The sequence below is a fragment of the Mauremys mutica genome, chromosome 12 (assembly GCF_020497125.1).
Source record: "Mauremys mutica isolate MM-2020 ecotype Southern chromosome 12, ASM2049712v1, whole genome shotgun sequence".
Taxonomy (NCBI): Eukaryota; Metazoa; Chordata; order Testudines; family Geoemydidae; genus Mauremys; species Mauremys mutica.
In genome coordinates, this window is record NC_059083.1 from 41,156,112 (window position 1) to 41,169,902 (window position 13,791).

Below are 13,791 nucleotides of genomic sequence, written 5' to 3' on the forward strand. Positions count from 1 at the left end.
CAGGCCCCGCCCCCACTCCCCACCTTTCCTCAGGGCCCCACCCTGCCCTACTTCTTCCCACCCCCAACCAGGGCTGCCCAGAGGATTCAGGGGGGCTGGGGCCATGCAATTTTGGGGGCCCCTTCCAGACAAAAAAGTTGCAATACTATAGAATACTATATACTCGTGGGGCCTGGGGCAAATTGCCCTGCCCCCCCAGGCAGTCCTGCCCCCAACCCTTCTCACCCTGCCTCTTCCCCACCCAGTTCTACCCCCTCCCCCAAGCATGCTGCACCCTCGCTCCTCTCCCCTCCCCACCAGCGCCAGATGTTGCAAAACAGGTGATTGGCGGCAGGCACTGAGAGGGAAGGAGAGGCGCTGATCAGGGAGGAGCTGAGGGGAGGGGGAGGTTGGTAGGGGGGCTCCTCTTCCCCACCCCCGCCCGCCACTCACCTCCCTGTTCACCTCCTCACTCCTCTCGCCTCACTTCCCCGGCGAGTGCCCGCCTCCGCACGAAGTGCAGGGTCCCCCAAAGCACAGGGGCCTGGGGGAGTTGCCCCGATTGGCCGTACTCTAGGGACAGCTCTGCTCGCATGCTGGTGGCTGGAAGCTGAAGCTAGACAAATTCAGATGGGAAATAAGCCCCCATTTTAACAGGGCGGGTAAGTCACCATCGGAACAACTTATCGAGGGTGATGGGGAGTCTCCAGCACTGAAAATCTTTAAATGAAGATTGAATGTTTTTTCTAAAAGTCAGGCTCTGGTTCAAACGGGCACTGTTCCAGGGAAGTCCTATGGCCTGTGTTACACAGGAGGTCAGTCCAGATGATCACAATGGTCCCTTCTGGCCTTGGAATCTAGGAATAATCACCCACTGAGCACGTGCTCCCTAATTCCCCAGCACTCAAGAGGAGGGCTCTGTAATTCCCCCCTGCCCCCAGGGCTCTGTAATTCCCCCCCATCACCCTGTATGCAGGGCTCCATAATCCCACCCCTCCCAGGCACGCAGGGCTCCAGACAAGCTCCACCAGCTTCTCGAGAAAGCACAAGGAAGTTTCAGGGAGGGAACTTTTTTATTCCCATGGGACAGGAAGTGACCCGGACATGGCACAGAACCAGGAAACTAAGCAAAGGTGTCTGAAGAGAAGGGAGGTCTCTGCTCCCCCAACCTCAGGGCGCAGAGCGTGCAGGTGCCATGGGGAACAGAGGAGTCCTCCACTCCAGGGTGATGGAAGCACTGGTGGAAGTGGGGAAGGGGGTTCTTACACAGACCCCTTCTCCTCCAGGGGAGGATGGGTATGTCTTTCTCTCTCCAGCCTCCCCATCAGATTAGCAGAAGGTTCAGGGTCTCCAGACAGCTGGATCTGCAGCAGCAACGGCTCTATCTCACAAAGCCCAAGGGTCAGCTGCTGCCATGTCCTGGCCCAGAGAGGCTGGCGGGGGATCACTCCCGCTGGCTGGCCCTAGCTGCAGCACCAAGGGCCCCGTGCCCCCCGTGGTGCAGCCTGCGGTGGGTGATGACATTGGAGCTCTGGCTGAAGCGTTTCCCGCAGTCGGGGCAGACGTAAGGTTTCTCTCCGGTGTGGGTCCTGCGGTGCTTGGTGAGGGAGGAGTTGACGTTGAAGCCTTTCCCGCAGTCCAGACAGACGTAGGGCCGCTCCCCAGTGTGCACCCTCTGGTGGGTGGTGAGGTGGGCTCGCTGGCTGTACTGCCGCCCGCACTCCCCGCACCGGAAGGGCTTCTCCCCCGTGTGGATGCGCCGGTGCCGCACCAAGTTGGAGACCACAGCGAAGCTCTTCCCGCAGTCGCCGCAGATGAAGGGGGTCTCCCCAGTGTGGCTGCGCTGGTGGGTGAGGAGGTAGGAGCTGGTGGTGAAGCCCTTCCCGCAGTCGGAGCACTTGTAGCGCTTTTCGCGCCGGGAGGCGCTCTGGTGCCGGGCCAGGTGGGGCCGGTCGCTGAAGCCCTTCCCGCAGTCGGCGCAGCTGTAGGGCCGCTCGCCGGTGTGGGTGCGCTGGTGGGCAATCAGCTTGGAGCTGATGGTGAAGCCTTTCCCGCAGTCGGGGCACTTGTAGGGCCGCTCGCCCGTGTGCAGCCGCTGGTGGGTCAGCAGGTTGGAGCTGCCGCTGAAGCATTTCCCGCAGTCGCTGCAGGCGTAGGGCCGCTCCCCGGTGTGGATGCGCCGGTGCTTGATGAGGTCTGAGCTGACGTTGAAGCACTTCCCGCACTCCAGGCAGACGTAGGGACGCTCACCGGTGTGCAGCCGCCGGTGGGTGACCAGGTGGGAGCGCTGGCTGCAGCGCCGCCCGCAGTCGGGGCACTTGTAGGGCTTCTCGCCCGTGTGGCTCCGCTGGTGACGCACCAGGTTGGAGACCACGTTGAAGCGCTTCCCGCAGTCCCCACAGGCGTAGGGTTTCTCTCCGGTGTGGATCCGCCGGTGGGTGACCAAGGCCGAGCTGTGCCCGAAGCCTTTCCCGCAGTCGGGGCATTTGTAGGGCTTCTCGCCAGCGTGCCCGCGCTGGTGCCGCAGGAGGTTGGAGAAGGCACTGAAAGTTTTGCCGCAGTCAGCACACGGGTGGGGTCTCTTTCCCCCGTGGGTCCTCTGATGTGCCAGGAGGTTGGACCGCTGACGGAAGCTCTTCCCACAGTCTTTGCACGTGTTCAGTCTCTCCCTGGGGCGCGGCCCCTTGCGCAACAGGGAGTCTTTGCGGGTCCTAAATATTTCCCCAAGGCAAGTGGGATGATCTGGACAGGAGTCAATTCCCTGCACTGGGGAGAAAGGAAACATCAGAGAGGGGAACGGCAAAGGGGAGAAAATAAACCAAAATAACTGCTGGGGAGACTGAAAAATCAGAAGTCACGCCCTTCCCCTGAGAAGAGAGGAGCAATTCTACCTCTGCATCCCCCTGAACACTCATTGGGGAGGGAGGTTCTGCCAGGTGTCGGTCAAGACGGGCAAGCCATGAGCAACATCTGCCACGAGGATATGACCCTGATGGGGACAATCCTGATAAGGGCGGGGGGATGAGGCAGAACTGGGGGTGCTCATGGAGCCTTTGTGGGAATCCCAGCTGTCTTCTTCACTCACCGATGGCATCTGTGTCAGTTTCATGGATTCCTCACCTGGGCAGTCTCCTCTCGGGTTCTCCCTTTCCCCAGAACCTTGAAGATCTGGGACCCACGGCTCCTTCTCTTGTTGCCGCCAAGAGACAGCGTTGGGTCTGGGAATCGGAGATCCTGTTCACGAGACAGCAGAGAGGCAAAGACCCTGGTTGGTTAAACCGTCCTGGGAACTTACCGCAAGAATGTTCTTGGATTTGGCTGGAGGGGGAACATTCATGGACCACGTTCATGGACCCCTTGGGGAAATCTCCCTCTGCCCCTTTGAAAGCCCAGGAGGTGGAGACATGATTTAGGATTGTCCATTGTTCTCTCGTCCCATGGGAGGAAGCATGGACCTAGGCCGATCCCAGAGCTGTAGCTGCCCCGGCGCATCAGGGACTACACAGTTTCTAACAAATGATAGGAAAACACACCCTCCCTTACCCTGTGAGGTCCTGTTCGCATAGTTCTCCTGCATGGCATCCCTGTAGAGGGCCCTCTGACCGGGGTCAGTGAAATACAAAGCCACTTCCTTGAAGGTCACGGGTCCCTGAAACAACAGACATTTGCCACTCAGCACTTTCTACCTCAGCCACAATCCCACCAGCTCATCCACAGGGGACCCAGACTGGTGTGTCTGCTCCATTCCCCAATACCTGACAGTTCCCATAACCCCCCAGGTTAGATTTGCATCCAAACTGGTCCCTCATTCCAGGCTGCTCCACGCACACCTGCTCTGTCATCACACCTAGATTTGCCTCTTCCTTGCTGCTCCAGACATAAGGACGGCCATCCTGGGTCAGACCTATGGTCCATCTAGCCCAGTCTCCCGTCTTCCAACCAGTGCCAATGCTTCAGAGGAAATGAACAGAACAAGGCAGCTATCGAGTGATCCATCCCCGGTCATCCAGTCGCAGGTCCTGGCAATGGTTTTGCAATGTAAGGAAAGTCAGATCAGAGAGCTGCAGCTGTGGAAAATGCTTCTGATGCTCCAAGATCAAATCCAGGCTTGTCTTGACCTGCCGGCCCTTCCAACTCCATACACGCATGGCCCTCATCCCATCCGCATTACAGGGAACAGCAGCGCAGGGAGACTATGAGAATCAGGGGTGTGGCCTAGTGGTTAGAGCAGAACGGGGCAACACAGCTGCAAAGTTACATGAAATCCCTTCAGTTTCCTCAGGTGGATAACAAAAGCAGCCTAGCTCCCGGGTAGGCAAAAGCCTGGGGTGGAAGGAGCAACATTAACGTATTATTATTAGACAGCGAAGGCCAAATCAGAAAAGCCCACTCGCAACCACAAAAAGTCACCCAAAGATGCTGCTTCAAATGTGGCAGTTCTGTCCCCAGTTTGTCACAGGGTTGGGTCTTGTTCCACCCAAGAGCAGAGACTCCTGCTTCCCAGTAACAGGCATCATCAGACCCCCTTGTAAATAAAACTTCCCTGTCCCAACCCTACCCTGTGTATTTCCTGCCCCTCTCTCTACAGGACAAACCCACAGCAGCTTCCTGAGAAATCCTCCTACCTGAGCCGGCTCCGCTCCAGCCATTTCCCTGCCCCGGCCCGCAGGAGAAGGGGATGATCCGGAGTGAACCCTGGATGCTGTTCTGCAGCCTGTCCGGGGGGAAAGGGGAGTGGGAAGGTTTCAGATGGGACTTGAGTGCATTTCATACCCTGATTCCCTCCCCGCCAACTCCATCCCTGCAGAAAAACCTCCCAGATTCTGCTGCCCCTGCCAGTCTCTGCCCCCAACTCCCTCCTGTCCCCTCCTCCCAGGCCGGGAGACTCGGTCCCTGGCCCGTCCCGGGGCGTTCGCTCCCCGGAGCTGGCTCGGCTCCTGCAGGGGATCAGGGGGGCAGAGCCGGGGGGGGAGGTCAGGGAGGGCAGCAGCTCTGGGACTCGCAGACCCCCGCCCCCCGGGAGCAGAGCTGGGGCGAGGAAGGGCCATTGGTGCAGTCACTTTCCTGCCCGGCCCCAGCCCTTCCCCCGGGTCTCTCCCCTCACCTGCAGGCTCCGGCTCAGGGGCTGGTGTCGGCAGAGCCCGGGGCTGCCCCAGGGGCTGGTTCCAGCCCCCGCAGAGAGTCCCCCCGGCTGGGCACAGAGGGGCGCTAGGGAAGGGCTCTCCCCGCACACACCCCGCTGGGGAGCAGCAGCGGCTCAGCCCAGGATCACAAGCAGCAAGTCCCATCCAGGAGCCGCACCGCCGCTCCTCCCTCGCTTCCCCCAGCATCCACACGAGCCCCAACTGCTCTCAGCTGCTCCAGCCCCTTCCTGTTCCCCGCGACACCAAGCCGAGCTGCAACACTCACTGGATGGAGCCGCCCTGATCCGGCCTGGGGGGCGAACTAACAACGATGCGGAGTGAGGCCCACCCAGCTCAGCGAGCCTCCAGCCGGGGGGGAGGCGGCTCTCTCAGTGACCCCCCAGCAGAGAGCGGAGAAAGCTCAGCCCGGTTCCTCCTCCTCGCTGCAGCCCCAGCTCCTGGGTCCTCTCGCCTACCTCGTGATGGGGGAAGGCGGGACCGAGAACTTCCCCTCTGCTGTATCACATGTCCAGGGACGGGCTGTTAAGGGTTAACGGGATTTTATGACCCCAGTGTTGTCACAGGAAAAATCACGAGCTAAACCACAGGAAAATCACAAGATGGGCTTAAAGGGGGTGAGGTTTTAAAAGGTCGAAGTTCCTTTTGGTTGCTTTCTACTTTGTGGAGCCTTTAAGGAGTTCTGTTTTCCAGGTTTATTTGGCATGGACGGTGGTGTTTTTGCTGTGGTTTAGGGGGCTTTTATGTTTGTTTGTTTTTAAAAGAAACATGTGCCCTTTTCTAAGTGAAAGCAGAAATTTTCCCATGATCACAGGAGTCCAGGAGCTGGGACTTTAAGGAAAACCCCAAATATCACAGGACTGGTAATTAAAATCCAGACAGTTGGCATTTCTGTTATTTAATATATATTTATTTATGAGCTCTGTTGCAGAAGCATCCACACATTTCAACCAGGACTAGGGCTGTGTGTACACATACACTGTACTGTACTGTGTTGCACACACACACATACACTCCCTCTCTCTCTCTCTCTCTCTCTCTCTCTGTGTTTCCCTGGACTTTGAAGGGATAAAATCACCCTGAAGAAAGCAAAGGATTTTTAGTAGGATTATTTAACCACTTTCCTTTTAAAAACAAAACCAAAAAAACCCTTTTTATTAAGGCAAAGTTACAATAAAAGGTTAACATACTACATTACTTATCCCAACAGTATTAGAACCTGGCTAAACCAGAATCTTTCCTTTGTTTTTAACAACTGTTTTACAATGTTGCCAACTCTCACAATTGCGTCATGAGACTTGTAATCTTTGGTGCATTTCTGAAAGCCCCAGCTCCTGGATTCATGTTATTCCACAAAAGTCTCAGCTTTCAGTTATAAAAATATAGGAACATAGGACTGGAGGGGCCCTTCTGGGCCAGTGACTAATCCAGTCCCCCTGCTCTCACAGGCAATCCCATCATATAATCCCATTCATTAATTTTTCAAGCTACATTTTAGTACTAATTAGGTTGTTTGCCTCCACTACAACTATTGAGAGGCTGTTCCAGAACTTCACTTCTCTGATGGTTAGAAACCTTCCAATTTCCAACCTAGATTTATTCATGGCTGGTTAGTTTCTTACCCTGTTGGTTTCAGAGGAAAGCTTGCAAATTTGACCTGATTGTATCATAAAAATTGAAAATGTAGAAGGCAAATCTATCTATCTATCTATCTCATGATCTGCAAGGTAATCTCATGATCTTGGGAGGGACCTGACTCATGGTTTTTGAAGATTTGGGGTTTGTTGTGCTGTGTTCAAATCCAGTGAAAACTGAACATTTGGGAGAAAACATGTCTTTGTTAGTGGTCTGACACTCTGCTTCTTCAGCAAATATGTGAGCTCTCACAGTTCGCATGTCTCAGGCCTCCAACTTCCAGCAAAGCTCAGGTGCATCTGATTCAGACATCCTGATATTGCTCAGTTCAGAAAAAGCAGGGGAGGTGGATTTTTAAAATTGAGGTTTCCTTTATACATCATTAAAAAAAGAAGCACAAATTCAATGTTAAAACGTCCCTCTGCAGGTGACTTTGAAGAATGAGGATCAGCATGTGAGCAGTGACTGAGAAACACAGGACGGATAGCGAAGACTCTCCATGTGTGTGGGTAGAAAGGAGAATGAGACAGCAAAAAGCATCACCGCCCTCTGGTGTGAATCCCATCCCCCAGCCACCCAGTGTGGGTCCCTCATAGGCCCTTGGGATTAGCCCCCTGCCCCATCAGCACCCTGACATGACCCCCCCCCTCATGTCCCCCTGGTGTGATTGCCCATAGGACCTTGGCTCAGGCCCCTCACCCAAGGGGGTCTCTCTCCCTCTTTCTGACTAATCCCTCAGGCACCTGCTCCCAGCCTGGTATCTGTTGCCTCAGGGGAGTCCCCCCCACCCCCACCAAGTGAGCAGGCAGTGGACAAGTTTGGGTGGAGGTGACACAGTGCTGCCCCTCAGACCAGTTTGTTTGGGGCTGAGCACCCCGTCCAGAGGGGGATCACACTCCAGCTACATCCTGGGGGCCCAGCCCAGCACTCCAAGCAGTGCCAGTCTCCTGGCATCAGGAGAAGCTCAGCTGGGATCCACTTCCCATCCTGGGGAGCCCAACCCAGGGCTCAGCTCCATCCCTCAGCCCCGGGTACAGCCAGAGGGAAGCAAGAGAGTGATGTAAAAGCAGCAAAGAGTCCTGTGGCACCTTATAGACTAACAGACATTTTGGAGCATGAGCTTTCATGGGTGAATACCCACTTCGTCAGATGCATGTCACCCACGAAAGCTCATGCTCCAATATGTCTGTTAGTCTATAAGGTGCCACTGGACTCTTTGCTGCTTTTACAGATCCAGACTAACATGGCTACCCCTCTGACACAAGAGAGTGATGGAGTCACATGGGTTGGGAAATGTCTCCTCCCCTCCTTCAGGTTGGAGGGGGGAGAAAGTGACCCACCCCTGAAGCAAAGGAAACTGGTGGGGCTGAAATGAGGCTCTGGTGTCCCCCCATTGAATTCACTGGAGTAGGGTGTAAAAGGGCCATCTTTTCCCCAAGACCCCACCTCCCACTCATTCCTCTCTGTCCCCTCTCCCTCATCGCTCACCCTTGCAGGGTCGGGGGAGGCCATAAGAACATAAGAACGGCCATACTGGGTCAGACCAATGGTCCATCTCACCCAGTATCCTGTCTGCCTACAGTGGCCAATGCCAGGTGCCGCAGAGGGAATGAACAGAACAGGTAATCACCAAGTGAGCCATCCCCTGTCGCCCATTCCCAGCTTCTGGCAAACAGAGGCTAGGGACACTGTCCCTGCCCATCCTGGCTAATAAGCATTAATAGACCTGTCCTCCATAAACTTATCTAGTTCTTTTTTGAACCCTATTATAGTCTTGGCCTTCACAACATCCTCTGGAAAGGAGCTGCACAGGATGACTGTGTGTTGTGTGAAGACTGTGTGTTTTTTATTTGTTTTAAACCTGCTGCATTTGCTGACCCCTAGTTCTTGTGTTATGTTATGAGGAGTAAATACAACTTCCTTATTTACTTTCTCCACACCAATCATGATTTTATAGACCTCTATCATATCCCTCCTTAGTCGACTCTTTTCCAACCTGAAAAGTCCCAGTCTTAGTCCTCTCTCCTCATATGGAAGCGATTCCATACCGCTAATCATTTTTGTCACCCTTTTCTGAACTTTTTACAATTCCAGTATATCTTTTTTGAGATAGGGCAACGGTATTCAAGATGTGGGTGAACCATGAATTTATAGAGAGGCAATATGATATTTTCTGTCTTATTATCTATCCCTTTCTTAATGATTCCCAACATCAGGCTGTGTTAAGGAAGGGAATGCAAACATCCTACTTCTGTGATATAGGATAGGCGAACTTCCCTGCAGTACGGTGTGTGTTCTGAGTGTGATTGATAGTGCAAAAACAGGGTGCAGCTAGAGCCAGGAGATGGGTGGGGATCTGAGGAGAGAGTTCTATATGGGGAGATGCTGAAAAGACCAGGGCAGTTTATCGCAGAGAGGAAACAAGTGAGGGGCCAGGGAGGGATGAGCAGAGTTGGGGGGCTGGAGCTCTGCTGGTCAGAATCAGCCTGGCTCAGCATTCAAGGAGAAAAGGAGCAGGGCTGGGTGCTCACTTGAAGTGGTTTCCATGATATCCAGGGTTTACAGTTTGGTTCAGTGGCTTGCAGCACCTCCATTGTACAAATTGTTCCAGCGTCCCTCTGGTCCCTGCTCTACCCCGACCAGGCAGAGGTTTTGCCAAGAGGGCTCTAGTGCTGCTGAGGGAGGGGAGGCTGATCTCTGTTAACTGTCTGGCTTGAGCTTCCTGCCTGGGTCAGAGGCTGTGGTGGCTGCATCTGAGCCCGGGCTGAGGCGCTGCTGCTCCCCAGTGGGGTGTGTGCGGGGAGAGCCCTTCCCTAGCGCCCCTCTGTGCCCAGCCCGGGGGGACTCTTTGTGGGGGCTGGACCCAGCCCCTGGGGCAGCCCCGGGCTCTGCCGCCACCAGCCCCTGAGCCGGAGCCTGCAGGTGAGGGGAGAGACCCGGGGGAAGGGCTGGGGCCGGGCAGGAAAGTGACTCTGCACCAACGGCCCCTCCTCGCCCCAGCTCTGCTCCCGGGGGGCGGGGGTCTGCGAGTCCCAGAGCTGCTGCCTTCCCTGACCCTCCCAGGCTCTGCCCCCTGAGCGCCTGCAGGAGCCGAAGCAGCTCTGGGAAAGCGAATGCCCACAGCCAGCACTTCTTGGAGCATAGCTAAGGTCCTGCAATCAGCACAGCCAGGATTGGCAGGGTGGCTCTGCTTCAGACACTGCACTGGGACACCTGGGTTCTGTCCCTGGCTCTGCCACTGACTCCCAGTGTGACCTTGGAAAAGTTGCTTAGTCTTGCTCCATGCCTCAGTTTCCCCCTGTATAAAATGGGGATGTTAGTATTTCAGCTCATGCAGTGGAAAATACAGAAGGATATACACACAAGGAACATGAAACAATACCACATAATGTGTATGGTAACACCCGTTGTTTCATGTTCCCTGTGTGTGTATATATATAGATATATCTTCCTTCTGTATTTTCCACTACATGCATCCGATGAAGTGGGCTGTAACCCATGAAAGCTTATGCTACAATAAATGTGTTAGTCTCTAAGGTGCCACAAGTACTCCTGTTCTTACTGCTGTGTCGGTAGTTCTTTCATCAGTGGGTGATTTCTGTGTCCACTGCACACACAGGGCAGATTCTGCTACACGGATTCATATTGAATAGTAGCTGGGAAATATAAGAATTGCCAGACTGGGTCTGTGCCAAGGTCCATCTAGCCCAGTATCCTGTCTCTGACAACATTCCAGAAGATATCAGAGCTTTGCTGTAGCAGATGTGGGATAATCTGCCCACAGACAGATCTCATCCTGGCGTCTAATATGAGACTCCTTCTGCCCCACAACAGAAGATGTTTACAAGCAGGAATCAGGCTCACAGATTTTTAATTTTAAAATAAGCAGGATTGACACATAGCCAGACTATGAAATTAAAGGAGCGCCGAGCAATCTAATAATGGCTTAAAAACATCCAACTTGCATATTTTCGCAGTGGCTTTGAAATTGTTGTGGAATTAATCTGCCTGGGAAAATGCACTATCCACAGCCAACTTATCATTCTTAGGGATAGGCCAAACTCTGGTACCCTTGCTATGAATAGTATTTCACTCCCTGATTAATCAATGCCATTGATTTTGGGGAAAAAATTGAGATTGTTTACTCTGGAAAGTAGATGACTATAATGGGATATAATTGTCCTAACACCTGGGTGCCATATTCGTAGACCAGGATCCCCTTGTACTAGTTGCTGTACAAGCACACTGTTAAATGCTGATCTTGAATCCAGGCCCACAGGGTTTTTGGGAAGCAGCCCTGGGATGCTTCACCAGTAGAACTCAGACCTCAGTGGTTTTATATATATATATATATATATCTCAAAGCAAATGAATTAATAACTTGCTGCAAGTTGCTAACTTAATTGGGTAATAACATAGTAAAAGCATCCAGACTGGTTAATAACTTAGACTGGTTAATAATTAAATCACACAGTGTTTTAATATTGTGTGCTCGCTGCAAAGAGCTGGAGGAGACATATTACAGTTTCCCATTGGAGTGCCTGGGACTGGGAACTCACCGACTTGGTTGGGCCAGCTGCCAGGGTCCTACGACCCACTTCCTGATTGGCCACATAGTCTTGGCCCTGATTGCCTGGTGACTCTATATAATTTCCTGTTTTGCTACTAGCCTTGTCTGTACAACAGGCCATTGCCTTGCTAGTGCTGGCCTCACCTGCCCCTGCCTTACTGCCTCGCTCTTGCTGGGCCTTCCCCTTGGCTTGGATCTCACCATGATCAGACTTCTTGCATGAACTCTGATCAGGACTCCCTTTTGCCCTGCCTTACCCCCGGACTTTACCTACAGAACCAGGGCTGGCTCCAGGCACCAGCGAAGGAAGCAGGTGCTTGGGGCAGCCAATGGAAAGGGGCGGCATGTCCGGGTCTTCGGCAGCAATTCGGCAGCAGGTCCCTCCCTCTCTCTCAGAGGGAAGGAGCCACTGCCGAATTGCTGCTGAAGAATGAAGCGGTGCGGTAGAGCTGCCACTGAAGTGTCACCAATCGCAGCTTTATCTTTTATCTCTTTTTTTTCCACTTTGCCGCTTGGGGTGGCAAAAAGGCTGGAGTCGGCCCTGTACAGAATAAAAAGACAGTCTCTGCCCTAAAGGTCTTAGAAATTTAGTATGAAACGAGAGACAACAGAGGGGTATGAACACAGGTAATGGCTTCCAATTGTCCTAGGGGGTGCTCAGCCCCAAGCTCTGCCCCCACTCCATTCCTTCCCCCAATGTCCCATGCCCAGCCCTTCTCTTCCTGCCCCAGCTCTGCCCCCAGTCTGCCCCCACTCCATGTCTTTCTGCTCCCGCCCCACCTCTTCCTGCACACTTCCCTAAGTGCGCTCCCTCCCTGCTCCTCCCCCTCCCTCCCAGCACCTCCTGCACACCTAGGAACAGCTGATCCATGGTGGGCAGGAGACACTGGGAGGGAAGGGGGGAGCTTGGCTGCCGGTGGGTGCTAAGCACCCATTAATTTTTTTCTGTGGGTGCTCCAGCCCTGGAGCACTCACAGAGTCAGCACCTATGGGTATGGACAAGCATGGGAATACAAGGAAACAACAAGACAATATTGATCAGCGTGATAGACAACAGTCTCTGCACATCAGCAAAGACCGCAACATTGTTGAGGTTTGTTTGTTTTTTGACATCCCAGCAAAGCAAAGTTTTGAGAAGTAGATAATGGGGTAGTGCTGCAGGAATTTCTGTTCTTCCTGTCTGTAGCAAAAGAAGAAGGTGGGATCACTTGGGGATTACGTGTTCTGTTCATTCCCTCTGAAGCACCTGCCACTGGCCAGTTTCAGAGGACAGGATACTGGGCTAGATAGATCATTGGTCTGACCCACTAGAGCCATTCTAATGAACAAGGGGACATGCAATGAAATAAAAAGGTGGGAAATTTCAAAACCAGTAAAAGGAAATACTTTTTTGTGCCACCTGGAATTAGCCTGCGGAACTCATTGCTGCAGGAAGTCGTTGAGGACAAGAACACAGCAGGATTTATATGGCGAACAAGAATATCCAGAACTGTTACAACGAACAACACCACATTCTGTCAGGAATAGTAAACCTCATGCTTCATGGCTTAAGCCAGTCTTTAATGTGCTACCCCTGGTGTAAGTGACAACACAAGGGACAAAGCCTCTGGTGTGGGTGAGGGAGTGAAGAATTCTGATTTGGGTTCCAAGTGTAAAAGAGGACAACAAGGTCAAGACAGAGGAGAATTAGCCCCACAAGAGGCTGGCGCTGTTTATCCTGAACAAGCCTGCATCTTTACATTTGTTTCAGTGGGACAGCAGTGGGAGTAAACAAGAGCATAATCCAGCCGTGGCTTTTCAGATATTTTGTCTCACAAAAGGGTTGGGAAGGAGATTCTAAACATATTAAACAAACTGTTAAAAGCCTAATTTAGTTAGGAAGGGAAGAATGGCTCTGTGGCTTGGGTTGCCAGCCTTACATTTAGGTCACATGGGTTCAATTCCCTCTTTGTCTACTGACTGAGGCTATGTCTACACTATAGACTTTACAGTGGCACTGTGCTGCTATAAGGTCTCCCTTGTTGAGTTCTCCTGTTGGCATAATTAAACCACCCTTAATGAGCAGTGATAGCTCTGTCAGTGGGAGTGCAGCTCCTGCCGACGAAGCACTGTCCACACCAATGCTTTCTGTTGCTAAAAATTTTGTCATTCTGGGTTTTGGTTTTTTCCGCACCCTGGAGCGACAAAAGTTTTAGCTACAAAAATGCCTATGTAAACATAGCCTAAGCTCCAAAGCTTGTCTCTGACCAACAGAAGTTGGCCCAATAACAGATATTTCCTCACCTACCTTGTCTCACTCATCACTGGAATTGGGAAAGGTTCAGAAAAGGGCAACAAATATTATTAGGGGTATGGAACAGCTTCCATGTGAAGAGAGAGTAATAAAACTGGGACTTTTCAGCGTGGGAAAAAAGGCAACTAAGGAAGGATATGATAGAGGTCTATAAAATCATGACTGGTGTGGAG

At 52.8% G+C, this 13,791-nt stretch overlaps 1 protein-coding gene across 1 annotated transcript in view; it reads right to left on the reverse strand.

The window, feature by feature from the left end:
• Positions 1-1,044: 1,044 nt before the first annotated feature.
• Positions 1,045-13,791, reverse strand: part of LOC123345053 (zinc finger protein 883-like) — a 902,586-nt gene continuing 889,839 nt past the window's right edge. Inside the window, exons 2-5 of the mRNA XM_044981659.1 lie at positions 4,605-4,693; positions 3,523-3,628; positions 3,100-3,213; positions 1,045-2,745 (exon numbers count right to left, since the gene is read on the reverse strand). Of these exons, the coding sequence (XP_044837594.1) occupies positions 1,424-2,745; positions 3,100-3,213; positions 3,523-3,628; positions 4,605-4,628 (1,566 nt within the window). The 5' untranslated portion in view covers positions 4,629-4,693 and the 3' untranslated portion in view covers positions 1,045-1,423. The remainder of the gene's footprint in view (positions 2,746-3,099; positions 3,214-3,522; positions 3,629-4,604; positions 4,694-13,791) is intronic.